This window comes from Syngnathus floridae, chromosome 20 (genome assembly GCF_059516105.1).
Source record: "Syngnathus floridae isolate MCC-2025c chromosome 20, RoL_Sflo_1.0, whole genome shotgun sequence".
Taxonomy (NCBI): domain Eukaryota; kingdom Metazoa; phylum Chordata; class Actinopteri; order Syngnathiformes; family Syngnathidae; genus Syngnathus; species Syngnathus floridae.
The window spans coordinates 4,111,966-4,139,920 of record NC_142432.1 but is presented as its reverse complement, the minus strand read 5'-3'; the positions used below and the strand labels follow the sequence as shown (position 1 = coordinate 4,139,920).

Here is a 27,955-nt window from a genome sequence, read left to right as displayed (position 1 = left end):
ATTTGATATGTCCCGGCGGCCTGGTGATGATTCCAAACCACTTCAACAGTCAAGTCAAATTGGCTCAACATTTCCTTATCAGACTCAATACATTGCACAATGTTGACATTCGACGTCAGATCTCTGGAGAATTACAGGAAATGGAAAATAGACCCGACTGGTGTCAAGTGTGCTCGTTTATGCGCTAAAACACATCATTACATCAAAATTGATAAGTGATGGAGAATCGGAATGATTTATACACAAGACCACATGGTCTTAGACGTCGTCGTACACTTGCTCCAGCCTAGGACGAGAAAAAAAAACAACACTTGATTCATCCCTTTTGTGATTTAAGAGCAGCTGTGCAGGAATGCAATGACAGCCTACAGGCTGCTGTCAAGTCTCATCACAGAACAGACAGGGACAACCGGCAAGGCTATAGGTCTGAATGATAGCTGGGCTTTCAGCCGAAAACTTCGGTTTGATGTCCCAGTAAGCATTCCAGAACAATGGTAGTGGGAGGCCATCTGGCTGAGAGAAGGAGACACACACACACACGGTTTGAAAATAAAAGTCATCCTCTCTTTGGCTAGTTTTGCCGATTCGTCTTCACAACACCCCTCAAGTTGTTTTCTTTATTTCAGTAAAGTTTTGAGGACTCTGCAATGCTAGCAATGAGCCTGGGAGAAACAGGAACTTGCACAAGAGTGGCGATGGGGCCAGAGATGAAGATAAACACTAGACTGAGCGTGAAGTGGTGCTGACATAGGATTCCGACAAGGATTTCGCTCCTGCCTTTATGTTGTATGTTTTATAGCGTCAAATTTAAAACTGCCAGTCGATAGAGATTCTTGGAAAATGTCATCATTTGTTTAATTTCACATATCCCTGACAAATTTCAATCTCTACTATTCATGAAGTAGCAAAAAGTCCACCCCGGTGCTCCAAGACTTTTCTTTCAATAACATATGGGTGTAAAAGGACAGGCAGGCAATCCTGGTTAGTTCATCTTTGTAAGAGAACGTCAGAAACAAATGAGAACATACCATGTGGCACATCTGCTTTGCTAGTTGGAGTTCCACTCAGCTTACTTAGAAACTGTGGAATTTATCTGGTGCTCAATGAGTAACATTTTAAATTACTTGTATTTACAGTTCACGGCACTTTCCAAGAGCCGTTCCATGGTGGAGTAATGTACTTTGAATTTATTTCTCCACTCTTTTTGTTGCATAAAAAGTTCTTTGTCCTCTAGGTGAGCAAGAAGTACTCCTGGAACGTACAGTAGAAGTGGCCTTGTGGAACTAAAATTATGAGGGAAAAAAAAATGCATGAGCCACAGCCAATTTGTGCTTAGTCTTAATCAGACCATGACTTCGGGAACTATATCAAAAACTGGAATACTGATGACGCTGTGTTTTTTATAAAAAAGTGCATTTTAAGGATTTGAGGATAAAGAATTTCTTTTTTTAAATATGGAACTTTGCAACGAGTTGACAAAAAAAAAAACATGTTACAACAAAGAAGTATGTGTCTCCGCAAAGCCTCCGTGCATGTTGTTTGTTTCTTGAAATACACCGCAGACTTAAAATACACACAGCGCTATGAGGAAAAATGCGAAACACAACATCAATCATAATCCTCTTCGAATACAATTCGTAAGAATCAGACTGCATTCAGGAAATTACAATTGTCAAAAACACAAAAGCAATGTAAGTTGATCAACAGTAGGATTTACCTAGAATACCATTAAGTCATTCAGTTTAGTAGCAAATGTCAGCCAGCTAGTCTGAAAATGAGCTCATTCATTAAAAAAAAAAATCCATTAAAGCACAAGTGTTGGATGCAGCACCTTTAAAAGCTGTGCGACCATTTTGGCAAGGCCACGTCGTAATTGCAGCGTAACCACGCAGTGCCAAGCCTATTAGCAGCTAACAGGAGCGGACAGGAAAACTGACTAACCACAAAATGAGTGATCTTGGGGTCTGGGTAAAGGCCTGCTGACAGAAACTTGGTCTTTGAGTCGAGTCCCACCTGAGGCAGGTGGAAATTGAATATTGGATTAGATTTCCTGTGGGGTTTTGTAGTTCGGGAACTTGGCAGGTTAAGAGTAAATGCAGTGGAAGCTGCATAAAAAACATTAGGGCGAATTTCTTTTAATTAAATTGTGTCGTTTAAATTCCAATGGGCCCGAGCTTGAGTCATGCAGTCACAGTACGGACAGAAAAATTGTATTTGAACATATTGGCTTCATCTCAGCGACATAATCGGATTACGAGAAGTCAACGGCTGCTAACGTTGTGATGAATTCAAATGATTGGAGACAGACACAAAAGAAGTCTGGTTCAAATCTTCAAGCAAGTCTGAGGTCGTCTTTCCCTTTAGTATGTCATTCTGTCCGGGACACTTCCATTGCACTTGCTGTCAGATTACCAAGCTATTTGTGCTTGATGTGTCTATTTTTCCTGTGGAGTGGAATGGTCTGTGTATTAAAAGTGATTCTTTAGAGAATTTGTGGTGAGACATTTGAGGAAGGAGACGACAAATGTTTTAATAATGATGTGCCACTGATGGTAGCCATGTTTGTCTGAATGTGCATGCGCATGTCTTTGCAGTAAGGTGAGATGGTTGTTGTATACTCTTGTGAATTTGCCAGTCGCTCCAATTGGCTCACAATGCGACAGGCTGCCTCGTGTCTCTGTATCAAATCAAAACGAGAGGAAACGTTGTTCTGCTTGTTTGGACTAGGGCACCCCTATTTATGGCACCAGGAATAACAGAGGCTCAAGAAACTAATACAGGGATATAGTCCATTGTAATGACTTCTGCCATAAAAATCATATTTTCAGGTCATTAGTGATTAAAAAAAAATCTGTGTGGGTTGAATTTTATTTAATTCCAAGCCAAAAAAATGGCTTTAAATTGATCAATCGATTATCAAAGCAGCAGTCGATTATTTTGAAGATTGATTCCCGTAGTTTCCGCACTATAAGGCGCACCTAAAAACCTCCAGTTTTCTCAAAAGCCGACAGTGCGCCTTATAAGCAGGTGCACCTTATATATGGACCAATATTGAGCCACTACAGCAGGCGTGTCCAAAGTCCGGCTCGCGGGCCAAATGTATATATCTTATATATGGACAAAGTTTTAAAATGGGCCATTCACTGAAGGTGCGCCTTATAATCCGGTGCGCCTTATAGTGCGGAAAATACGGTACTTGTCGATTAATAGTTAATTAACTCACTGACAATGTCTGTCCGCCAAACAGGTGTCAAACTAAACAGCCAAGCTTAGTTCTTACTGATCTGCCTTGTTCTGAAAATGTGAGTGAGCCGTTCTGGAAAAAAATTGTACTTGTGTTACACAGATTTTTTTTCACATCCCATAAGTATATCCAAGAGCAAATACATGCTCTGCCCTTCGAGATTAGCCGGGTGCAATTAGGGTGGTGCACAGGCGAGGCCCGAGGATCACTCTCAAATGCTTTTCTATGTATGCAGCGCAGAAACACGATGCCACCATCATTAGAATCATTCTATCTGCCCAACAGTTTTCTTTATGGGGCCAGCAAGAACACGATCCTAAACATGCAGCTACCATAAGCATCATTATCCATGTTCAAAATGTTTCCTTGGCCTTTCATAACATCTCGAGCATTAAATGAAAGCTGTCAGGTTTCCTCAGTCCCAGCTTTGCAAGTATACCATAAGTTAAACGCTTACACACAACACACCCGATCCTGAGCAAACAAAATATGCTATTACCGTTGAGGGAGGGGCTAAAAATTATTATTTTTTTCTTTCTCTCTCTCTTTCATTCGCTTTAGTGATAGAACTATTTCATCCAACAACAGACCACCAAAGTAGAAGATATATTGGAAAAACTGCACAAAAACATAGTTCGGTCATTTCAAGAATGTTTCAGTATATTGATTAATGATTATTTTTTTCACAGAAAAATAAATATATATTTTAATGTATATTTACTGTATAAATGATGAGCAAACAATGTGATTTACATCAGGAAGCAGAGGAGGTTGGCTACACGTTGCGTAGATTCCCATGTGAAGACGAGGCCAGACAGACAAACTGTGTTTTTTTCATCATCTTTGTCTGTCTGCAAACAAATAAAAATATCAGGTGTGTTCATCTCAGCATTCAAGCTGCCTCGGCCAAAGATTCCGGAGCTCCTAACATAGATCGAAAAAATATCTAGCAAGTGCTAGATTGAATAATGACATTTTCATGAAGCATCATCAAGAACCAGTGGTCATTTTGCTTCTTGCTGTCCACTGAAAATAACATCACTTGTAAAAGTCACATGACCAAACCCCAAAATTGTAGTATATGCATATTTAGCATTGGTGACAGCAATCCTCAGCAACCACGTGATTTTTTTTGCTGCTTAGTAAGTTAAAATAAAACAGCTTAAGCAAAGTGACGATCTCATCGTCATTATGTGATTATTCGGCGACTGAATCTGGGATCCTCATTACTTTAAAGCCGACTTTCTGGCTTAGGCAAGCCTGCCTGAGGTCAGATGGTCCCCATGGTCGTTTGCAGATTTCCCTACAGAACATCTCGCAAAATGTATTAATAAAAGATTTAAAGATGGATGTAGGAAGTGAGTGGGAAGATACAAGGTAATGTCATTACCATTGGGAGTGCTAATACGCTAGTAGGAAGGGGAAGAAAAAAAAACCTGTATGTTCTCTTTGGGCTTTTAGGATCTTCGTGATGTCAGTTCCTCTTACTTTTGTGCTGGGGAAAAGCTAAATAACTTTGTTTGTGCCCATCAGAAATGTGACAGTGGGGTCAGTAAGTTTCAGAAAAATCTGTGAGGGATCGAGAACTCCTCTAAGTTCAAATTAAATATAAGATTGGTCGTGCGACAAGAAGGAGAAGAGAATGAGCCAAGCAAATAACCATGTGGTAGTAACCACTCTGTGTGCGCACATTATAAATAGTGGACCAAGAAATAAATCCAGGTTCAAATGAAGGGAAACGTGCATAGATTTGTAACATTGGAAAGCATGTCCAATGCAGAAATAAAAATTATAAAAGGGAAAGAAAAGACAGGAAGACTGAGCCAAATTCTCACCACCAAAGAGAAGGCCAACTTGTTTCGTGCTGGGCTGGTCCACGATTGAGTTGATTTGTTTTGCCTGGACTATTCTGGATCCATCGTGTGGAGGCCGTGTGAAGCGAACGGCTTGGCTTGCAGTGACCGCGATGTTTTGTTGTGGCTACATTTGGAGCGGCCCAACCCAGAGTTCCCCGCGACCGTCGCGATGTTGTACATCAAAATCTTATGAAGTGAAAAAACTTCCGACACAAAGCAACCGCTTTAAACGCCAAACGGCACTTCCCCTTTCAAGCCCAATCAGACTGAGAAAATAACAGTGTTTCCCACAGATTTTCTCGAATGTAACACACGCTCGGAAAAATCCCAGACAATGAACTACATTAAACATGATTCTAATTGCTAGTTTCCCCTGGTCAACAACCTCGGGAGGCTTTCCTGGAGAACAGAAAAACGAACAAATTACAGGGACTAATCTAACAAAAACAAATTTACAATGCAAACGGTGACGTGTTTCATCGCTAATTTTAACCTATGACCTCTCTCACATTGTCAATCAATTAAAAGTAACACAATGTTGATCCGGTCACTGTAATGTACACGGGAAGAATGGGGTCGTCAAAAAAAAAAGACACCATGACAAAAACAGAAACTCATGGTTCGAACATTTCCGGTCAAATTGATTCCCACACATATGCCGAAACAGTTTTGTCCGTCTCCACAGGCTGTGGGTGGGACAGATGGGATTTAACATCACTCAGGTGTAGCACACAGAACAGAGTTCATGACAGAATATCCGATCAGTCTCTGGACTGTGTGGGAGATGAACTGCAAAAAAAAAAGAAATTAATGGTTTGTGCATTGTGCAGGTCGACTAGTCCGGATTCGCTACAGTTTCCGCCATCGGTTGTGTGCTCTCGAATAATAACTTGGCAGAAGAGGGTGTAATTCTTGGTTAAAAATCTGTAGTAAAAAGGGCACTACTTGTAATTTGAAATCAATCCTCACAATACATAATTACATATTTTAGATTGTTAAATAGGAGATGACAAATTATAATTGGCAATGCAAATCGCAGCCCCTAGAAACAACAATTAAAATAAAGCCAAACAATGATATCTTCATGACATATCGTATATTTCACACATGGTAAATCCTCCACTTGAACCTCCTACTGAGAAATGTCGTGTTCCAGTCAGTGCTAGACAATAAATGACTGAACTGTGGGTGATTGGATTGTGGTCCAACAAATAAGTCACACGTAATACTCATTCCATTTTTTTTCTCTGGAAAAAAAAAAAAAATCAAGTGGAAATTTCACTCCTGATGTTAAGTGGAAATGAGGAGCTCGTCCAATGGCAACAAATCTTTTGGCTTTTGGTTCTGCATCAATGTGTCCAGTACAGACTCTGCTGGCAACACCCGTCCCCAGGTTTCCCTTGAGTCTCCGACAAAACTCCAAAACATCTGGGTAAAGATGCTCAGGATTCTTGAAATTAGAATGGAACAAATGTCATTGTGAAACACAAACAGAGAGAAATACCGCTATGCTCACAATGTCTTCGAGCAAGGATGCAATGGTCACGCTTAGAATACGGCATAAATCCTCAACGCACAAACATGCAGCCAGGAAGTTATTAGCAGATCTGGTGAAATCATTGTCCCATCAAAAGCCATCCATACGCAGTGTTTCGTGTGAACGTAGCTCATCTCCTCCACAGCTGTGCTCCGCTTTAAGTGCTGTGCTGGGGCACTTAACTTTGATAGAACATGCAGGTACACTTTGGAAAAACAATGTTTCTTTAATAAGGTTATTAAAAGGGCATGGAAGCTTTTACAGGAAAAGGAGTTAAGACTTTTTGGAAGTTGGTAATCCATAATTGATTTAAAAAAAAAAAAAAGGGATTCCCAATCAATTGCTTTATCTGTCCTAAATTATAGAGAGATTCAAGCCCGGAACATTTGACTGTGTGTCAGCAGTGCTATCCACCACTCCTATTTTATTTTTTTTTAATGTAAACACTAATCTTTGCACCTGCACAAAGCCGCACAGCATCATCAAGACACACAACCCTTAAAATGTTTTGTTTGGAAACACGAGCCCTTGAGGTAATTGCTTGAAAATGACTCTAATCGTAATTGGTGGTCTGGCTTTTCCACTTTTGTCTTTTGCTAAATTTCCAGGCTTCAATAAATATGGTTCAAATTCTTGCAAAGAAATGAACACATACTTTATCCATCAATCTCTGCCCTCCAAAACCTGTCTTTGATTTAGAAAAGTATTTTTTTAAAAACCTTTCCTCTGTTATTTACTGGAAAAAGTCATCTCGTTGTTGATTTTGTAAGCCTGCCCCAAAAAGTTGAACCGAGGAGAATCTTATATCATACATGACAAACACAATGTGGCTTGTTAGCTTGATGCAAGAAAAATATCTACCCAGTGCGATAAATGATCTTTTTCCACTCGGGAAGCTTTCCAGTGTCCAGCGATGAACACCTGGGATGTTTTTACAATCCCGACAGCGATCATAAAAGACAACTTTAAAGAAACATACGCTTCTGTAAAAATCTTCGGCCGTGTCCAATTCAGATTATATCCCCAAAAAAAGTAAAGGGTCAGTAGGGACAATTTTGCAAGGTGGCCTCATGACAATTGCCTGATGCCAATTTGAAAGTTTGAAAAGACTCTAATACCATCTAGTGGCAATATTTACTAAGGCAGGAAGCACTGAACCTGAAAAAGTAACTGCTTCCTTCCTGTAGATAAGGAAAATTCACTAAGTATGCAAAAATATGTATTACAATTAATTTATGTCAGTATTATGTATCCTCATACAACCATCAGACTATCTACAATTACAGCACACAACCACATGAATAAATAATTGTATTAAAATGTGGCTAAGGAGAATATTAATTTACACATAAGCAAACAGTGGCCCTTCCATTTCTGTGGTTCGTGCATAATTGCAGAGTATTAAACTGCGGCCGAAGGCCACTGTTCATTGACGTGACATTTTTGCAATGGAAATACAAGCTTCAAGGGGGGAAAAAAGCAAATTAAATATCCCCCCTAATGTTCACCATTTGGTGGGGGTACTCCTGTGGAAAAACACATTGTCGAATAATGTCTTCCTCCTGCCTCAACACGCCACTGCCAAAAATGTCACCACGTCCATTCCTATTAAATGGAGGACAGGGGCTGTGTTTTCAGGCGCGTGCCACGCAGATTCTCACTAACAGATGTCTGCGTGATGATTTACGAGGGATCTGGCTGCTTCACTCAAAAAGCTCGCTTGGCTGAGGATGCGGAGTAAGAGGGTCAAAGTTAGAATTTGTTCAAGTGGCAAAAATAATTAGGATGCATTCAAGTCCCAAAAAATCTAATGGAATCAGTTAAGAGCAAGGAATGTAGACTTCTCGGATTGACGCTGTCAATTTAGAACTGCTTGCAAAAACGTCAAGAGAGGCTTTGAAAGGTTGGATTTTCTTTTTAATACAAAATGTAGCCTTTACCCAGTAGAATGAGAAATAGATCTATGGCAAGAGATGTTTTTCCTCGTGTGTAGAGTTTTGATTATGAATGTAGATGTACAAATATTAACTGACGCAGGTCCAACAGGGCAGCATGGAAATGTGACTTAATTGTTTCCTTTTACACCTACAACAGAAAGAAAACCTCGATAAGAATAAATAAGTACCAAAAAAAATCCCTTACATGTGGGGCTGCTGACCCTGTTAAATTAAAAAAAATATATACACCAAAACTATTATCAAAAAGCTAGATAGCTTCGCACAAAGGCTGTAAACAATCTGCAACCCAAATTTAGTTGAACTTTTAAAAAGTAGTAAGATATGTCACATAAAATGCACTCCTTTTTTTAAAAACTTAAACAAATGACATCTTTTCTCAGAGTCTTCAATGGGATTGTGGGAGGAAGCCCATGGAAGCACAGCCTATTTTTAGAAAACTAACTTATGAGGCACAAAAATGGTACTATTCAAATAATTTGTAAGATTACAACATTCACTTGTACGAATTGTAGATATTTTTCGAAGTAAGTTTGTAATTACTCCACTCGTAAAAGGTCAAATATGTCCGACATTTTAAAAGGGGGTCATTGAGGTTATATATATAAGAAAAATAAATGCAGTGGCTCGAATCCCTGAAAATAGCTTTGAGGTGGACAATAATGCGATTCAAATCGTGTTCTAAACATGTTTGATGTGCATATAAAATGTTACAAAAAAAATCAAAAAAGTATTAGAAAATATATTACTTTTTTTCCATCAACATGTACTGCCCTTTATGAGAATGTACCAAACAATGTTTTGAAGTGGAAATAGCATAAAAATATAATAAAACAGGAGAACTCAAACAACCCCTTCCCCAATTTCCCTTGCATTTTTTTAAAGACGTATAATATGTTGTCAAACCAAGAAGACATATGTCAGTTCCTTTGGTTTCTAAGAGTCTCATCTTTTTAAAGATGCTGAAGAAAGGCTTTTCTGGTTGGCAGTGCTTGGCAAGTTTGCTGATAGTGTGACAGTCCAGGCTCATTGCGCAATCCCTTGTGTAGATCTCAAGAGTGAGTCCAGCTAACGGGAACCCATTGTGTGTCCACCTCCACTTTCTTGAGTGCAGCACGTAGCTCGCCAAAGGCCTCTGTGAGGTTATCGTTGACGATGACCTTCTCAAATAGATGCCCGTATTGCTTCTCCATTGTCTGGGCGCTTGTTACCATCTCTTGAAAATCTTCTTCCTGGAGCAAGCATGAAAACAAAGACATTGTCATCCATCCATCCATTTTCTGGCATATATTTCATCCATGTATTCTGGACTCACCGTAAATGACTTAGCGGATTCCTTCTCATCCTTCCTTGAAATGACTTTAGCGTTAATCCTGGTCTCCCTCAATCTCTCAATCGTAGGAGGCTTCACGAAAACTACGAACGGTTTAAACTCTGCTGTCCGCAGGTGCTTTAATGTCTGGAAAGACAAAGAAATCTTAAAGTGCACGGCCGAACAAATGGTAGAGGGGAATTTTTTTTGGACCACTCACATGAGGCTGCAAGTCCAATAGACACACTTTGTTCTTGGAGAGGACCGACCGTATTGAGTCTAAACTTGTCCCGTAGTAATTCCCTTTGTACTCGCCGAACTCAATGAACCTGAGCGATGAGACGGAAAGAAGATAAGAATATTGCTTGGAACATCTCAGGAATGATAAACAGAGGGTGACGAATTCCGATTTGCTACGTTTGCTTACTTATTGTTGTGAATATCCGTCTCAAAGAGCTGTTTTGAGATAAAATGGTATTCCACGCCGTCGTTCTCCAGGTTCTTCTTGGGCCGACTTGTGTCTGAGGGAGAGACAGAATTTTACGAGAGAGTCGATGAGCTTAAATCTGACTCAGTGATGGGCAGGAAACCACGTACGTGGGATGGTCACACTGAAGTGCTGTGGATCGGAAATCAAAAGTTTCCTCTTCAGCTCATTCAAGCCTACTCCAGACGGTCCTGCAGAAAGGTCCCATGATGAGCCCAAATTTGATTTTTTGTGTCGCCCAGCACGCTACTTACCAACTAGGACCACTAGTCGGTGTTTAGCTCTACCCTGCCTCTGGTATTTTGTGACCTCTTCGTAAGTGGGAACGTCGGCTGTATCGTAAATTTCACTCTTCTTACACTCGTACATGGACTTGTTGGTCTTCTTGTCTTTCCTGCTGAGACGGAAGCTTCTTCTGAACCCAACTATTGTCAACAAATGGAGAGAAAGAAAAAAGAAAGGAGCTTTTTTTGTATTGAATTATAAAGCTGAGATTAATTAAGGACCGTATTGTTCGTGTGACTCCCCCCCCCCCAAAAAAAAATACAACATGTGACCAATACCATCCAAAAGTGGATAAAAACATAATAGTGCTCCACGTAATATTATATAAATAAGCAAATATTTTGATTGGTCATAAAAGTTGATGACTGGAGGAATTTCTAACACTTTTGAAGTCATTTATTTTAAAAATACCTAAATTAAACATGTTTGTAAAGAGAGGATTTTTTCTGAGATTATAAATAAAATGAAAAAAAGTAAAAGATTCCAGGAAAAGAAGAGAAAAGAATACATTTCTCACCTAAACGGGATCCGCTAATAAAGTCAGCATCCTCTGGTGATGAAAAAAAGGAAGAAAGGAGGGACCAGAAGAGTCGTATTATCGTATTGGAAGAGAAAAATCAGAGGGGATAGAAATAGGGACCCAGCCTTTGTTTTTTGTTTTTTTAAAGGAAGGCACACAATGAATGGAGGCAACATATCAGGCTTAATATTAGAATTAATTAATCCAAATTAATATCAGGTATTTTGCTGTTAATGCTTTATTGATAAATATTTAGTTGAGGGAGTTTCTAGCAAAAAAAATAAAGGGAGATGTGAAAAAAATTGGTTTTAGATTACATCAAAATAAAATCCAAGTGCTTGACCACTCTAATACGCTCATAATTCAAAGCCTATTCAATGAGAGATGTTAATTGAGTTGTACCTTCAATTTCCTCAACTGTGAGAAACAGCAAATGAAGCAAGAAATGAAATTGAGGAAGTTAGCGAAAAAAGAACTTTCAAATTGAACACGAGAAAAGATTTAAGGGGGAAAAAAGAGAAGAAAACACCTACCACAATCTACAGCCACATCATCTTAAAAAAGCAAAATATACTATTAAAAGCCCGTAAAAAGTGTCATTTTACTAACAAACAAACAAAAATAGCTCCAACTCCCAAAATAATTGTTTCTAAAAAGTTGCTTCTATTTTTATTTTCTTTTGAGTAGCAATAAAAACCTACTGGATCGTCGAATTGAAGACCGATGGATCGGGCGAATTGCAGCAGGACTTTGCAAAGCAAGTCTCCTGTAAAATAGACAGTCACATGATCAGAGCGGGTTAAAAAACATTCAGGGTGTGTAGTTACTTCTCACCTTTCTTGAAAGTGTTTGGACGGAATTAACCCAGCGCGGGGGTTAGCATCCCCTTCATGTTTGGCCTGCCACCAGGTTGTGTCATCTTGGCTCATGATCTGAAGAATGGAGCCCTTTTTGAAGGCGAGTCCGGCTTCCTGACACGGGATGGCTTTGTCGTCTTTTGGGTCATAGTCAAAGAGTGCCCTCACAAACATCTGAACAGAGAAGTGAGGAGTAAATTAGTGGCTTCTTAAATGACAGGAGATGATGATCATTTAACCTTTGGCTCCTTGGGTAATACGTCCTCCTTGAGCCCAGGAACAATTTTGAAGGTAATGGCCCCTTGTGATTGAGCCTGAATATTAGAAGAGACAATAATAGTGTGGGTTAGTATGTGGCTAAGACAATTCTAATTGGAGGCCCAAAATAAAAATATGTTATACCAGAATACGAATAATTTCCTCTGGTTGTTTGTCATCCACGGGGATTCCATTGACCTCCTTCAGCTCGTCCCCGACGTGAATAAGGCCTGTTACACAAAAATAAATCATAGGCTAGACACTGAAATGTCATTTTTATGCCTATAAGATCGCAATTTAAAAAAAAACAAAAAAACAAGCACATTCTTGTAAAGTACAAAAAATAAACTAACCACTTCTGTCTGCTGCCCCTCCTTTCATGATTCGAGCCACAAGGATGGCTCCCGTCAATTCATCTTGCTTTATTGTAGCTCCCTATGAAAAGGGGGATTCATATTTCATAATTTAAACAGCAGTCCTACAAATCAAACTTTGGTATTAAAGATTTAAAATGAGGTAATGGCTAACTTACGAGGGGCTCCTTGTTTTTAACCAGTCTTATGATTTTCACAGAATCCTCATCATCGTTGAGGTCTTCGGGCATTGGAGGTAGTTCAGGGTCGTATTTTTTCTGTGCAACCACATCATGGACTGACAGAAAGTTCTGGAAGAGAGAATAGATTTTTTTTTCTTTGTTGTGAGTTATATGATGATGATGATAGAACTTTAGTCATTTATTTATTTATTCATTTATTCACCTTCAAGTGCGGCTCAGCTAATAGCTTGAGAAGTTCACTGACTTCACTTGAAGTTGATTTCCCTTGAAGCTCCTCAGACAACTGAAAAAAATCATTTATAGACTTTTGAGAACATTTTAAAAACATGCATTCACTTAACGTTCAGCCACTTACTTGAGTGCACAGACTAGCAGCATCATTCGAGACAGGCATGGGTTTGCTCTCTTCATAATGCTGCAGCCGATCATGAATCTGAGGATTGTGTTGATGAGGGACAAAGCACCAAATAGGATAAAAATGAGTTCCTTTACCTTGAAGAGTGAATGGAGGCTTTTCTCCCCAAACATGCTCTGGAGGAAAGTGTTTTCCTCAGGGTGGCCGGCATGAGGCTTCAGTTTTGACGGTAACGCCGCTAGCAACTCATACAGCCCTGGACGTAACAAAAGTAGAGATGAAACATATACAGCTAGAAACGTTGAGATTTTGGTCGGTACCTGGCTCTTGGCCCGCTCCGGCGGTCAGGGCGGGCATGGCTGCTGCCAATTACCTCCCCTCGGGTTGCGGAAAATGGCAACACGGTTGTGAGTTCCTCAGCAGCTCCCCCCAAAGACCAACTGCATTTGTGGACAGGTTTTATGCCATGGAAACCTGCAAAAGGAGAATTTCCAGCATAATGACAGGGTGTGCAATAGCTGCTAACATGTTTGAAATATCTCCAGGGTATCGTGTTTGAGTCCAGCGTTATTGGATCTCGGGTGTTCCCCGAGACATCCTTGTGCCTCGTTTGTATTTCTATCAATGGTTGGCTGATGTGTGTACAAACGTGACACTTGATAGAAGTAGTCAGCCAACTAGACATGAAACATGTTGCATGTCTGGTTTATTGAGGGAAGGAAAACCTTGTGCTTATAGTCACGGTACATTTCAGTAGATGCCGGAGGTAATTAGAAGGTCGTACTAAATAGAGGATCTGAGGCATTAGTGTTTGAAAACCAGACAATGGCTGGGTTGAAGATATCATCTGTCATCATTATGTAAACAACGCAATGTAACATGAGCAGATGGTCGATACTATAAATATTTTTCCAAGCCATCCAATGGCAAAATGGAAATTTAAAAGGCCGGAAAGGTTAATAAAAGATGAACATAAAAAAACATGGCTTGGTAAGGGAAAAAAAGGGGGGTCAAGGGTCAGCAGTATAGAGACACTTTCCATGTGGCTGCTGGATGGATACACCTGTCTGACATGCTCTTCTTGATCTTAAAAAGGGTTTTACCGCCATCTAGTGGATTTATTACACCAAAGCAACTGCCAGAACAACTTAGACAAAGTTTGAAACATACTGTGGAAAAATCACCCTCAATCCTCCAAAAAAAAAAAAAAAAAAAAAAATGTATGATTTTATGTTAGCTGAACAACACTTCTTACAAGGTCTTACATAAGACACAGTAATCAATAATGTATCAATGATACACTGGCGTAACAAGATTCTGCGGTTACAGAAAGAGGTGTGTTACAATAATGCAAGATCAATCAGATCAACTGTGAGAACACAATAAAAACAAGTGAGTCCAAAAGAAATAATGGCAGTATTAGATTAAGGGAATGTACAAATACAAACATGATAACAATCAGGAAAACTAAATTAGCAGGTACAAAAGAACACCTACCCGATCATGTTCTTCCTGCAAGTGAAAATGCAGCTTCGACACGCATGTGCGGGCGCTCCCACTCAACTTACAGTGCATGAAAACAAAATCCTCCCATACGGGAAGTGGCCTGCCCACCAGGTACATCTGCTCACCTGATCAGACCTGAAAGGCAAGTTCTTCTCACAAAAGGCCTGCTCCTCTGTTTACTCTTATTCAAATTTTATTTTGATCACAAACATAGAGATAACTACAGTTCATCTAAATTTTATTATCTGTGGTTTGCAAGATGAGATGTTCAAGTCCTAACTATTTTTCTGCTTGTGTGTCAAACAATTGACAAACACTATGTACCTAAAGACTGAAGTAAACATACTGTATTGTGTAATATGTAGAAACTAAAATAACCGCTAGGTGGAGCTGTCACAATAAGAAAAGGTTGAAGCATTTTACTACAGTGAATGAATGTAATCATAATAAAACATATTTTTTGAATGAAAACTTTATTTGAAAATGTTTATAAAAGGTATTATTAGTAACATTACATTTTAGATAAAATAATAAACAGGAAATTATTTTGGATAATTTTGTATCTCAATGACATTCTTTAGAGAATGAATGGGAGTAGTTTGTGGTCAGGGAGGAAATAAAGAGGGGCAATGTGCCACTCAAAGAGAAATGTATTTATGATCCACAGCATCCTTGTTTTACACCTACTCTCCTTCTCCTGGCCCATGTCTTTTTTTTTGTTTTCATACAAGAACAGCAGCTCTTTGTCTCTGGCTGACCCAGAGAAGGCCACAGTCAGTGTCAGTCACCACTCACACATTCCTCTCTCGCTTACATTAGCATGACGGGTTGTTGGGGAATTAATGGGCAATTTCATTCATCCCAGACATGAAATGCGAGAGGCAGCGTACTTGTTATCAAGTGTATGAAATGATATTCTAATGTAAAAATGTGCTATGTTTTTCCGCTTTATTTCAGATTATCAGCATCATCGAGACATTAATCAGAGCATAGTGGATTTGTGCAGCAATGCGGGATGAGAAGAGAGCAGCAGGTAAATCTCACTAATCTCAAATATCAAAATTGCCTCCACCCCATGTATTGCGAAACCACCCCCATCCGGATGTATGATCCTGAAGAGAATTATAACAAAAGCATCATGACCCAGACCTGACCCTTTCAAGAAACCCGGACACAGCTGGACAACAATAGAGGGTCCCTCATAAATGCAGCATATAGGAAGCTAATTTATATCCATAACAACCCACCACATACTGTTCGGCCTCGCCTGAGTGCTGCTACGTGATTGCTCAAGGAGTAGGTTCCCCTGACCTATTTCAACATCCACTCCGTTTCCCCTCCATCGTTTCCACCACCAGGAAATGTCAGCAAGTGTATCTCCAGGTTTGAGGGCCAAGAGACCTTTATGATGTTTGAAGTTCACGCTTGATAACGTGTGGAACGGGTCAAAACATGATACAGTAGAAGAGCAAAGGCAGGGAAATGGGTTGTGTAAAAAAAAAACAACAACAGGATGACCCCATGGCATGAAAGGCAGGAAACAGAATATTTTATCAGCTCATGTCTGCAACAGAAGGCCTCTGTCTGTTCGCACACCAATTAACACATTCCACCACCTTTCCATGAAGTGGGCATGATAAACTGAAAGCAAGGTTGAGTGTGTGCGTGTGTGTAACCCCATTTCCTGGTATCCCTAATCATTTGCATGGGCTTTACATGGGTTGCTAGGAAATTGAGAATTGGCACGGAGAAGGGGGCAGGAAAAAACAACAAAGTGGCAATTGTGTATCCCTGAATTACACCCCCAAATCAAAATGACTAAAATAAGGTTTTGGGGTGACTGAGGTCTAACAATGAATGTCACACTCAGTCACTCCAATTCATGTGAAGTTGCTGGAAGTCTATTTGTGACTATGGTGTCTCATTAATGAGTCAACAACCAAATAAATGCCAAGTGGGACTTCCAACAATACAGCCACATACCGTAAATTTCGGACTATAAGCCGTGACTTCTTTCAAAAATTTTGAACTCTGAATCACAAATTTTAGCTGGTGCGGTTTATAGTCCGGTGCGGCTTATAGTCAAAAAAATACTTTAGGTACCCGGCTGCACATGCAAAATTCCTGTTTCCATAGGAACAAATTTTCAAAAAACATGATGGGGTTCATATGTAGAAAACAGAATATGTCGCTTTGACCTCACTTAACCTGTCCGACACACTTCGCTGACAGCTCAAGCAGCGATACTTGTTTATTTCTGAGAAGGATCCAAACAGTAAGCGGCTGAATACTTCATTACACACAACTCATTCACTGGTGAAGTTTATGGCTGCAGCTGGCTACGTCACTCTGAACTACAGATACATTTCCCACACTCTATAAAACACTGTTGACCTAGAAGCAACCTTTGGCGGTGACAGAAAAATTTGAAATGCTCAATGGTGTGATTGACACGACACCGATGATTGCAGGTGAGCGCGGAGACGCGACGGCATTTTTAACAACATTGCTGGGGTTTATTTATTTGACATAAGTGACAGTGAAAATCTGTGAGAGCTTTGATGAGAGCATAAATACTCTTAGCTGTCCCTCTGAAATAAATTGGATTTTTGTGCAAGAAAATAGGTTTGTCATGATCTATTTATTTCCCCTTTGGAAGCAGTTGTAACCCAACACATGCTATTGGAACCTCTACCAAGGCAAGTGTGTCTTAGGGGGAGAAATAAATACTGGTTTCAATGAGGCACTATTCAATCGGTGCCAGAAGGGGCTTGATAATGATCGGTTTAGACAAGACTAGACAACAGCTTGTCAAAATATTTTTGCGAGATCTTTTACAGTTAGGGGGGGGGCAGATGAATGCAGAATATTGAAATTGTTACGGGAACTGCGGTGGGAAATTGCCTTAAGGTTTTCCAGGGTAGTTAAAGACTTTAATTCCAAAACCGATTGTTTAGTCTGTGGATTTTTTTGCCTCATCATTTTCTTATTCTCTCTACAAAGAATGTGTGATCGTTAAATCTGTACAATGTACTATAAATTAAGTTTTTGGCTTAACCTCATCTCCACCCTGCCAAATATATCCATTTCATTACAAGATGAAACTTCACATTATTACAGACATCCCAAATGATCTTACTTATATATATCACACTTTAATTCCACGACAGCCCAAAAAAAAAAAAAAAACCTCTCCACTTGAAGGTGCATCCATTGGGCTACTTATAATTAGTGGTGAGGTAAGACAATATAAAAGAGGAGCCAGCTGTCTGCTGAGACAGTTCCACAAAGTCTTCAGTTATTATAAAAGGGGAAAAAAGTTGTTCAAAAAGCAACACAAGTCAATCCTTGAGATGCGGCCATGGATGAGTTTCTGCTGACGGAGAAAACGCAGGGCACTAATGAAAAGGCCCTCAGACAAATCGGCACTGTTTGGAAAGCTCCTTGGTCTTCATGAATGAATCATAAAGCACCCAATCGACAAAGATTGTTTTGTTCACTTACTTTGATCTTAGCTTTATATTGTGGGGCCAAGATTGCCCAATTTCGTTCCATGTTTTTCACTAGAGCATTCTGTTGTCAAATCACGTGCACTAGTCTTCAACAGCATATTGATACCGAATTGTACATGACATGTACATAAATTGAACATACCTCTGATTGTGAAATGATTGCAATTTAATTTATAGCTAAAAAATAATGTTGATGTCTTTTTTGTGAGTGCTTTTCAAACAACATGGAGGCATAGTGTGCACTGGCAGGAACCCGACACCTCTTTGAGGCTGGCTAAGGCATCGCTACCAGTGTTGTTCTTTCACCGTGACCCTGCCGAGAACATTACCGTACATTAATCTCTCTGTCACTCAGTGGGAGTAGGCTCATTGTGGACTAGGATTAGTTATACCATTGAGTAATACGGCGATTAAGCGGGATGGGTAACTGAATGGATGAGTGAATGAAGATGAAAAACAGTAAATAGTGAATGAAGGAATTATGTTCTATGAATGGGAGAGTCCAAGGATGGAACTGTCCAATATCAAATCCCAGATCATTCAATCAACAGGCAGACATGTGTCCAGCTTCTCGAGCGTATCACTCCAACTAGAAAAAACGGCGATGATAAGTGGGGCAGGCTATTTTAGGAGTGTTTACGATGTTAATGCAATAAAATACTTACTGTACAGCACGGTGCAAATAAGACTTGGAGAAAGGCCGACGTTGCCGTCTGAGCAACACACTTCACAATCTGTCTTTTCCCTCACTTCTGTACTTCTGCACGCATTCCTGCAGAATCTGAAACCTCGTCATAGAATTCTGCATTCCCACATAACACTCGGCCAAGTTAGTGACCCTCCAAACTGGTAGTAAAACCTTTGGAATGTGAGCAATGTCGGGAGCTTAGGAGACACCTGTAGAGAGATCCAAAACATTACGCAAAACTTGGGCATCATCCGAGCCTCTATGACCTCCTTCCTAAACTTCTCCACCCCTGCTTCTGTTTAGTTCCCATCATCAACGCTAATGAGACAATAACACCCATGACAGGTATTCAAAACAACAAGCAATTATCAGTTCAAGGCCATTTCTTCATACACCAATTATGAAAATTCCAGTCAGTGTTGGGTAACACTGCAAACATTTGATACTTGTACATTATGACTGATATAAAGGATTGGAAAATTATTGAATGGAGATAAATATCTGGTTTATTCCGTATTACACCATCACACAAAACTGTAGAAACGGTGTAAGACAAACCACATGGATCCTGTTTAATTATTACATACGAACTGAAAGTATGTAAATGACTGAGTTGGGATGCGGGGAAGGCTGACAAAGTGTTTTCAGCACTTGTGGTTTGGCGTGTCATGCTCCAGTTACTACACTTGACTTTGCTTGGCAAACTTACTTTTTGGAAAGAACCTTTTTCTTTCTACCCTGTTATTGTTGTTTGTATATGCGTGTGCATTAAGGGGTGTGTTACAATTAAATGCGTTTGTATTTTTGTTATGACACTATATGGTGATCTGACGATAGGTCAATTCGCATTAAAAGCCAATATAAAGGCAAAGATGCTTGCGAGTGGACGTTCGTCTTGTGATCTTAGTAGTTTTAGCAATTATAAATGAAATTAAACTTGTTAAAGGGGTGACAGGAGCGGTACGCGTGAATAGCGATTTTATTTGCATTAAAAATAAATTCAAACAGTGTCAAGTGATTGCATTTCAAAAACAACACAAACGCTAAACTTCTCTCAATGACTTTTGTTATTACGATCATAATAGAAGGTATAATGCTCGCTATACTTACTTTGCATTTGAGATCGGAGCCAAAACGGGTTTCGCTAGCCTCAGTAGAGTCCAACCATTCTTTTGATAAGGAATCTAAACGTTTTCAGTTTGCACTTTACAAAAATGCGCTCCGGTCCTTCATAACCACAACTGTGCAACGCTTGTATCTGCAAAAAAAAAAAAATATCTTCCAAATCGTTCGTTCTTAGCCGTGGGACTCTCCAAGAATACAATTATATTTTAGTTGCTGATTTGGAAGCAGTTTGTCTGTTTAGACACTATGTTAAGTGTTGAACACAAGGAAAAACACGCTGATCTGCAGTCTGTATCGACTGAGGGGGATGACACCAGGGACCGCCCCATCCGTTCGTTCATTGGCCTATGCCTTTAAAAGGTGGATTGTTTACCTAAATGCTTTGTTTTCATTGGTGCGTTGTCCAGCCAATCCAAGGCAAGTACGCGAGCGCACTATGATGCATTCATAAAAATGTTATATGACATTTGTTTTTAGTGATGATAATGACGTAGTAACTCTATGATAATTTTCTTCTGATCAATTGTCTTCTGATGCGTATAGTCGTGCTCGAAATAAAGAGTGATATTGTTTGAGTTTGAAACAGGTTAAATGCGGTAAGATGGCTCCCTCTAAAGGCCGTGTGAAGAAATGGCTCGTGTTGGAAGGAATAAATGTAGGCAAGAGGGAGTGTTCTATTTTTCAATAAAATAAATGACCCTTTAACTTTTTCTACAATTAATTTATGTCATCACTGTTTGAGAGAGTGGAATGACAGAGGTATCTAAGGAACTCTTGCTGCAATATCACAAATTGGCCACTAGACGGCAGTGCATACCAAGTAGTAACTGTTCAACATAGAAAGGTGTAACTATACCTTATGCCTGGAAATTATTAATAATATACTCTCACCTTGGTTACCAAATTGCAAACATGAACAATTTTATGATTTTGACAGAGGTTTCTCTCAAGAGTGCAAGTTGTGCAGCATTCAAGAGGGGATGCACACGCTTCCTGGTTGGGTTGCCAAGTTTGAACAGCGGCTCCCTCATTATGCTTAAACGCTACAGCGTTCAATATGCCTGATTTATCAAATATCATCCAAAATATAAACACACTGTGTGCAACACTTTGATCATTCACAAATGCACGTTTTGAGTGTGCGATACTTTATATTGAATTACCCTGGAGTTGGCGTCAATTTGAGTCATCTGGCAACCCGGCTAGCACCGCACTGCTACGTTTTATCGTGTGATCCGGAGGACCACAACTGCTGTGCGGGAAATGGACTGAGTGAAGGAGGGCGTTCTTTCCAACCACCGCTGCCTATAGCATCAAAATACCTACCAGGCTAAGCTGAAATTGACCATTTCGGCTTGCCGAATTAGCGAGAACAATACAGTGCCGTCATTAGTCTTTCACATCCCCACTCTAAACACACTAACACGGCATTGATGGTAATGTATGCGAGGAAACAACCGAGACTCGGCGATGGGTAAATATATTTTTGACATTTTCCAACGCTTGACAATCCGCCATTTTTACTGGAACCAAAACAAGTGTCTGGAAAGTTACGCGTACATTTGGATTCATTCCTCAACGTTGACATGTTCTTTCCTTCTTATTGCAGGTGCGACCGAAGAGATTCTCAGCCCTATCAGGTACTTGGAAGCTAAGCGTAGCTTGCTAGCAGCTTAAAATGGAAACTCCGGTTCAGGCTTCTGGGGAGCTCAACAGGCCGCAGTCGGTGCGGAAAAGTGAAAAGTATACATTTGTTTGTAATTTCGGCTGCAACATTACTCTGTGCAGACTACCGACAGATAACCATAGTTATTGCATTAATTGCAGCCTGTCGCTGAGTGGAAAAATTCAGGCGAGTTTTACAGCAGTTCAAGCTGTTAGCTTGTTAGCTTGCCTGCTAGCCAGTCTGTTTAAGGCCTGACCGCAATTATTAATCTAGCTGGCGATTTGTAACCTTTCAACATTCCAAACATGTATGGCTAAAGGTTAGCATGCTAGTGGTCATGTTAAAGGTATGCAATTCTGCAGTAATTTTAACTACGACCACACTCCATACGTCATATTACGTCGCAATCTCGAACTGTTATTTTCGTCCTGTCACGTTGTCACGAGTGATAATATTAGTAGTTCAATATACAATTATGAGATTTATAGACTGATACACCTGATCATGAAGGTTTCTAGTGAATACTCAATGATTAGTCCCCCCTGACAAAGTGTGATGCATGTTAATTGTTTTTATTTCAGACTCTCAAATATTCATCCAAGAGCCATCCAGGAGGGGATCACAGACATGAAAAGATGCGAGACCACTCGGATGTCACCCCTCCCTGCAAAGTGCTTCGGAGGGCTGACAGCCCAGAAAACAAACACAGTGACAGCACAGGACACAGCAGAGCAAAGGCTGTCCACGCTCACAGGGCCAGGGATCGCGATGGAGGTGATAAAAGCAGTTTAAATTTGAAGTGGACAACTACTTAAGATATGTTCAATCATCAAATAAGCGAAACACAATTATTTTTGTGTTGCAGGGACCAGTTCTTCGCCACATGAAAATTCTCATAACCACAGTAGCGTTCAAAGTTCCAACTCACATTCAAACCCTAGCAAAGCCTCAGACACAGTAAGTAGCCTCTGATAGATTTGATTAAGAAAACTCTGCTTGGATTGTTTCTTGATGACTCTCGTGTGTTTGTCTGTGTGTGTGCGTGCTGCTGGCTTCACAAATTGAACTAGATGTGATAAAATGCTCACATCTAAGTGGTCCTGGTTTGACTGTATTTTTTTATGGGCATTTGGGGAGATTGAGATCGAAATTTAACTATATAAAGATAGAACATTTAATGAAATTATAGTAATATAATGAAAAATGGGAGTGGTGCAAAGTCTTTCTGGTGATAGTCTTTGTTTAGCTCATTGAATGAGCCTTGACTTGAATTTAAAACCCAGCTTGGCGTTTATTTGAAATGACATTGCAGCCTCTTGCATCAGATGTCTGTTGTCAGATAGAACTTGTTCCCAACATCTCTTTTTCCTCAGACCCACGAGCCAGGTGATGACTGGTCGGAACACATCAGTTCATCTGGGAAGAAATACTATTACAACTGCCGAACAGAGGTGTCCCAGTGGGAGAAACCCAAGGAGTGGCTTGAGAGGTAGCCGATTCACCAAAACGTTTGAATGTGTCGACATTTATTTATGAATGTGAATATATTTGGCAGAGAGCAGCGTCAAAAAGAAACAACAAAACAGACGGCAGTTGTCAACAGTTTTCCCAAGGACAGGGACTACAGACTGCAGACGTCGGTGCCCCCTGGTTTCTCAGCAGCAAGTAAGAACCGCACGAGCGTGTCTGCTTGTCAAATGTTTTCATGGACAGCAAAACAGTGACAACACCAACCTCGCTTTCGCTTCAGAGTCGGCGTCCACGACGAAACCCACGACGACTCAGGCGACGCAGTCCTCGTCTTCCGGCTCAGGGAGCTCGAACCCCTCTTCAGGAACGCCGGGGACGTCGTCGTCCTCCACCGTCCCCGTCTCTCCGGTCCTGCAGTCCCCCGCGCCTCCGCTTCTCCAAGACCCCACCTTGTTACGCCAGCTTCTTCCTGCACTTCAGACTGCCCTGCAGCTCAACAATGCCAGCATGGACATGGCAAAAATAAACGAAGGTGCGTATTCAGGCGATAGTATATTTTTGAGTAGTGTACAAACGGCTGTTTTCCTTTGTTTAGTTCTGACAGCTGCCGTCACGCAAGCTTCGTTACAGTCAATGCTTCATAAGCTCCTTACTGCTGGACCGTCACCTTTCAATATTACTACGATTCTCTCTCAAGCGGCTCAACTGTCCAGCCAAGGTAAGAGAAACCTGTGGGGAAGCGGTACAAAAATATTGATTTTATTCAAAGGGCCAAATTTGTAATGCATTTTTTGCATTGTACTCCGCCTTCACGCTTTCTTTTTTTGTCAGTAGCAGCTCAGCAGTCCAACCAGTCGCCGATGTCGCTAACGTCAGATGCGTCATCGCCCAGATCCTATGTTTCTCCTCGCATCAGCACGCCGCAAACCAACGCCGGTCCCCTCAAACCCCTCCTCGGCACACAGGCGGGCATCTCGCTGTCAAAGGTTGGCAAATAAGAGCCTACTGTTTGTGAGAATTCCCAACTTTGCGTCCTGTCACTGCTTGTTGCTGCTCATCGAGTTACTTGCAAGCTTGTTTCGTATGTCTGCTGTAAATGTTTGTGAACATCAATCCCGAAAGAAAAAATCATAAGCAAGAAATTTAATACAAGTGTGGAATCAGAATTGATCAATTAGACCAGTCCAGCTTCAAATCATCATACTGCACATTTGGTGATTGTTCTCCAGGTGAGCTCGCCAGCAGTCAAGCAGTCATCTCACCCGCAGCAGATAGGCCAGCAGCCGCTCCCCAGCGATAAACAGCACACTCATGATGCTAGCACAGCTTCACCACGCACCCTCCAGCGGCAAAGGTATGAGCACCTCGACGTCGACATAATTGATGGCGTGCTGTTTTATTGCCTGTGATGCAGAAAGGCATGCATGTCAGAATTTTACAGCAGAAACAACACATCTTTAATGTATCTATCTGCATGAGCATTCTGAAATTGTGAAGGAAAAGAAGACTTTGGGTTTTGGGGATTTTTGTTTACATGCTGGCTGGAGTCATTGTCTCCTGGCAATGCGTGGTCTTTGTCGCCGTCTGCTGGTCGTTAGTGGAAATGTGATTGAGTCGTTCTGTATTTTAGTAGCACCGTTTGTGAATGTAAAGTAACACTTTTAATGTCATGTTGTGAATGTCTTATGACTCATTTGCATATTTTTGTAACCTGGGTAGTAGTTATTTCATTAAAGTAAATGGAGCTGTGTCTGCAGCTTGAGTTGCGGAATGGTGCATAGTCATGTACGGCTCACAGCTTATTTTCTTGGGTTGACACTTAATTGTAGACACATTTACGCTGAAGTATTTTGACATAATTGATACTCAATATCAAGAGGCTATAAAGGGAAATAGCTGAAAGTTAATGACAGTGTATTTTTGTTCTTCCCCCCCACCAGTTCCGTATAATTGTGCACCTAATTTGAGGCTCTTCTGTGCTTCTGTTGTCGACCGCAGCAGTCAGAGGAGTCCCTCACCAAGTCCCAACCACGTCGCACCCGGCAGCGGCAGCAATGCCACCCCCACGTCTGCCTCCGCCGCGTCCACTTCCTCGACAACCCGGCCCTCCTGCTCCTTCACGCCCACCCTCGCTGCTCACTTCAACGAGAATCTTATCAAGCATGTTCAAGGTTGGCCTGCTGAACACGCAGAGAAACAGGTTTGGAGCCGCCGCTGTGCAAATATGATTAATGGGATTCATGTATAATATAAAATTGTGGTGCAGGCATCACGATTACGTGAAGAGGCTCACACCATGGGCAGCATTTGCATGTCCGAGAACTGCACAGAGCTCAAAAACCTGCGTTCCTTGGTCCGAGTCAGCGAGATTCAAGCCACACTGCGCGAGCAAAGGTAAGTAGTGCACAAGCGAGCGAGTCCCATGCACTGCAAATGCACGCGTAACATTTCTCTTCTGAACTTCTTCCTCTCACAGGATACTGTTTCTAAGACAGCAAATCAAAGAACTTGAAAAATTGAAGAACCAGAATTCTTTCATGGTCTGAGAACTTCTCGTCTCAAATCGAAGCGGGCGTTTTGAGGATGGTTAAAGGAAGAAAAAAAGGGTACAGTAGGCAGGAGACCCATTGCACATAGCTGGAAGCCAGAGGCAGAGCGGCGGTTCGGTTTCTCTCGAGGCCCGTCTTTACACGTGCACACAGGAGCCGTCGTCGGGTTAGCTTTGGACCGTTCGGGCCGTAACGAGCCAAGGAAGAAGGAAAGGATAAGCTGTTTGGAGAGGAGGGGTGATTCACAATTCTGCTTTGTTTAAAAAAAAAATGGAAAGAAAAAAAAGAAATGTAGATTTCTTGTAGATGTTATCTATGTTGTAAATATATTTTGTAGAATGAAGCCATGGAAAGCCGTGTCTATCAAAAGCTTTTGACATCTAATCAGCGCCGAGGCGGCGACATTCTTTCCTTTGCGTGAACTCGTCCGCAGCTTCCTGTTGTCAGTTCGTCAATCCCAAAAGGATCTTAAGCCGATATCTCACTGATCGGCGAGTGTTTGCGTCAGACATTTGCAGACAGCACCTTTCCACAGAAGCCGAGCTTACACAGATTAACACTGGTATCGTTTTTCCCTTTCCTCCTCAAACCTCAATGAACTCATAACCCCCTCCCTAGCCCTTTTGGGGTGAAGTGCACTCAGGCATGGTGAAACATCCCCTTCCAGCTAAGTCCAACACAACTTCTCCGATTAGTCGGGTGGTGTGTTTGCAGCTTGTGGTGGCCCTGCATCTCCCAGTCTTGATGAAATAGTGCCTGGCGGTGTGTGTGATTCCAAATCGATCAAATCAAAAATAATCAATGGGAAGTTACTTATAATACATTCCCACACCCCTTGACTGGCTTCAGCCTGGTCCTGCCACATCCTCCAAGGTTTTTTTTTTTTTTTTTTTTTTTTTTTATTAAATATATATATTTTCCCTTTTGAGATGCAGGTTCATTCCATTGTACAGTCAAAGTGGACAACGTTCAAAGGGTTTATTTATAAAGAGTTGTAGAGATCTACACTTTGATTTGCACTCTGTAGGAAGGGACAAGAAGCAAACAGGTAGGTTAGGGCAGAGGTGTGTGTGGTCGGTCACAAGGTTCAAATGTGAATTGTATGTATGTTAGTAAACATGTTAAGCTAAAGAGAAGCCCCGCTTATTTTATTGGAGTGTTGGGTTTGCTTTGATATGATGCTAGTAGTGCCTTGTTGAAAGTCTCGTTCGCCTACACGTCCCTTTCCTGTTGGCTTTTTTTGACCTTCTGTTTGACTAAATATAACAAAAATAAAAGAATATTCAAAAAGCATGGCCCATTCTTATTATTGTTTGCCCTCCACTGTTGGGTATCCAAGCTATGTTCTGCTCCAGTATGCTGTCGAACGTCTTGCCTAAAACAACTTTGCCACCACCATTGAGTAAAAGTGACCACATTATTGTTTTGTATATTGTTTCTTGAAGTATATGACATATGTAATAAAATATGTCTCCCCAGGGTTATGTAGTCTTGGCTTATTGATTAGGTTTATTTATGAATAAGCCAGTGAGGAACTTTGTAGAGTAAGATACTTTTAATTTTTAAAAAAAAGCAATTCATAGTAAGGCTTTATTTACTTTATTGTATTAACATGAGTATTTTCTGATTTTAGGTGGATAATGTCAAGTTCAGTCGAAATGATGAATCAAATGAGTGAGTATACAAATGGTGCTACTACCAACTATCACCGCTAGATGGCAGTAAAACATTGCATACTAAAATAGAACGCAACAACAGTACAGATGATGTATAAATTATCACCACTAGGTAGTAGTACAACTTTATTTACTAAAATAAAACGCAACCACAATGCTGCTATTCACGTTGTTTAAATTATCTGATTCTAATACAAAGTTTATTTGATATTTATAAGAAGGAATAATACACGTGAAATTGTAATTTCAAGTCACAAAGCAGTATTTCCTTGACTCCAGACATTTCTATCTGCAGCAGTCTGACACAAGGCGGACTGGCGCCTCTGGGAATTGTAGATAATTGCTGTAATTGTCATGTGTATTTTTTCACTACAGTTGTATCCTCATTTTCACTTGGCTGTAGGCTTCTTGCAGAACGCGTCATTTATTGTAGCCATATAATTTTTTTATTCATAGTGCACGTAAATGACTTTTCAAGCATTTTAAATGAACTTACACAAACATCAAGGAGGATTTAGAATGTATTTTTACTGCTACACTA

The 27,955-nt window shown here is 40.6% G+C and overlaps 2 protein-coding genes and 1 long non-coding RNA gene across 6 annotated transcripts in view; 2 read left to right on the top strand and 1 right to left on the bottom strand.

Moving 5' to 3' along the window:
* LOC148380854 (uncharacterized) overlaps positions 1-17,882 on the top strand; it is a 65,886-nt gene extending 48,004 nt beyond the window's left edge. Inside the window, exon 3 of the long non-coding RNA XR_015854634.1 lies at positions 15,686-17,882. This is a non-coding gene — a long non-coding RNA (uncharacterized LOC148380854). The remainder of the gene's footprint in view (positions 1-15,685) is intronic.
* On the bottom strand, positions 8,533-20,410 carry mpp7a (MAGUK p55 scaffold protein 7a). Of its 2 annotated transcripts, XM_088363486.1 has the most exons (19): positions 20,039-20,410; positions 13,543-13,696; positions 13,360-13,478; positions 13,223-13,300; positions 13,070-13,150; positions 12,844-12,975; positions 12,665-12,746; positions 12,456-12,541; positions 12,293-12,367; positions 12,031-12,227; positions 11,898-11,962; positions 11,730-11,750; positions 11,194-11,226; positions 10,646-10,816; positions 10,502-10,582; positions 10,332-10,425; positions 10,125-10,233; positions 9,908-10,051; positions 8,533-9,824 (listed from the first exon to the last, which is right to left on the bottom strand). In XM_088363486.1, exons 2-19 carry the CDS (start codon positions 13,577-13,579, stop codon positions 9,645-9,647), a joined length of 1,785 nt encoding a protein of 594 aa, XP_088219612.1. In that variant the 5' UTR covers positions 13,580-13,696; positions 20,039-20,410; the 3' UTR covers positions 8,533-9,644. The 2 variants fall into 2 exon arrangements, with proteins under 2 accessions (XP_088219612.1, XP_088219613.1); XM_088363487.1 differs by lacking the exons at positions 11,194-11,226; positions 11,730-11,750 and having other exon boundaries at positions 20,039-20,408.
* Positions 20,411-21,268: 858 nt separating this feature from the next.
* Positions 21,269-27,031, top strand: waca (WW domain containing adaptor with coiled-coil a). Of its 3 annotated transcripts, none has more exons than XM_088363991.1 (13): positions 21,269-21,527; positions 21,663-21,693; positions 22,301-22,493; positions 22,585-22,676; positions 23,093-23,208; positions 23,275-23,384; positions 23,470-23,721; positions 23,785-23,907; positions 24,021-24,175; positions 24,419-24,543; positions 25,188-25,389; positions 25,456-25,583; positions 25,666-27,031. In XM_088363991.1, exons 1-13 carry the CDS (start codon positions 21,487-21,489, stop codon positions 25,733-25,735), a joined length of 1,638 nt encoding a protein of 545 aa, XP_088220117.1. In that variant the 5' UTR covers positions 21,269-21,486; the 3' UTR covers positions 25,736-27,031. The 3 variants fall into 3 exon arrangements, with proteins under 3 accessions (XP_088220117.1, XP_088220118.1, XP_088220119.1); XM_088363992.1 differs by having other exon boundaries at positions 21,270-21,527; positions 24,024-24,175; XM_088363993.1 differs by lacking the exon at positions 21,269-21,527 and having other exon boundaries at positions 21,672-21,779.
* Positions 27,032-27,955: the final 924 nt, after the last annotated feature.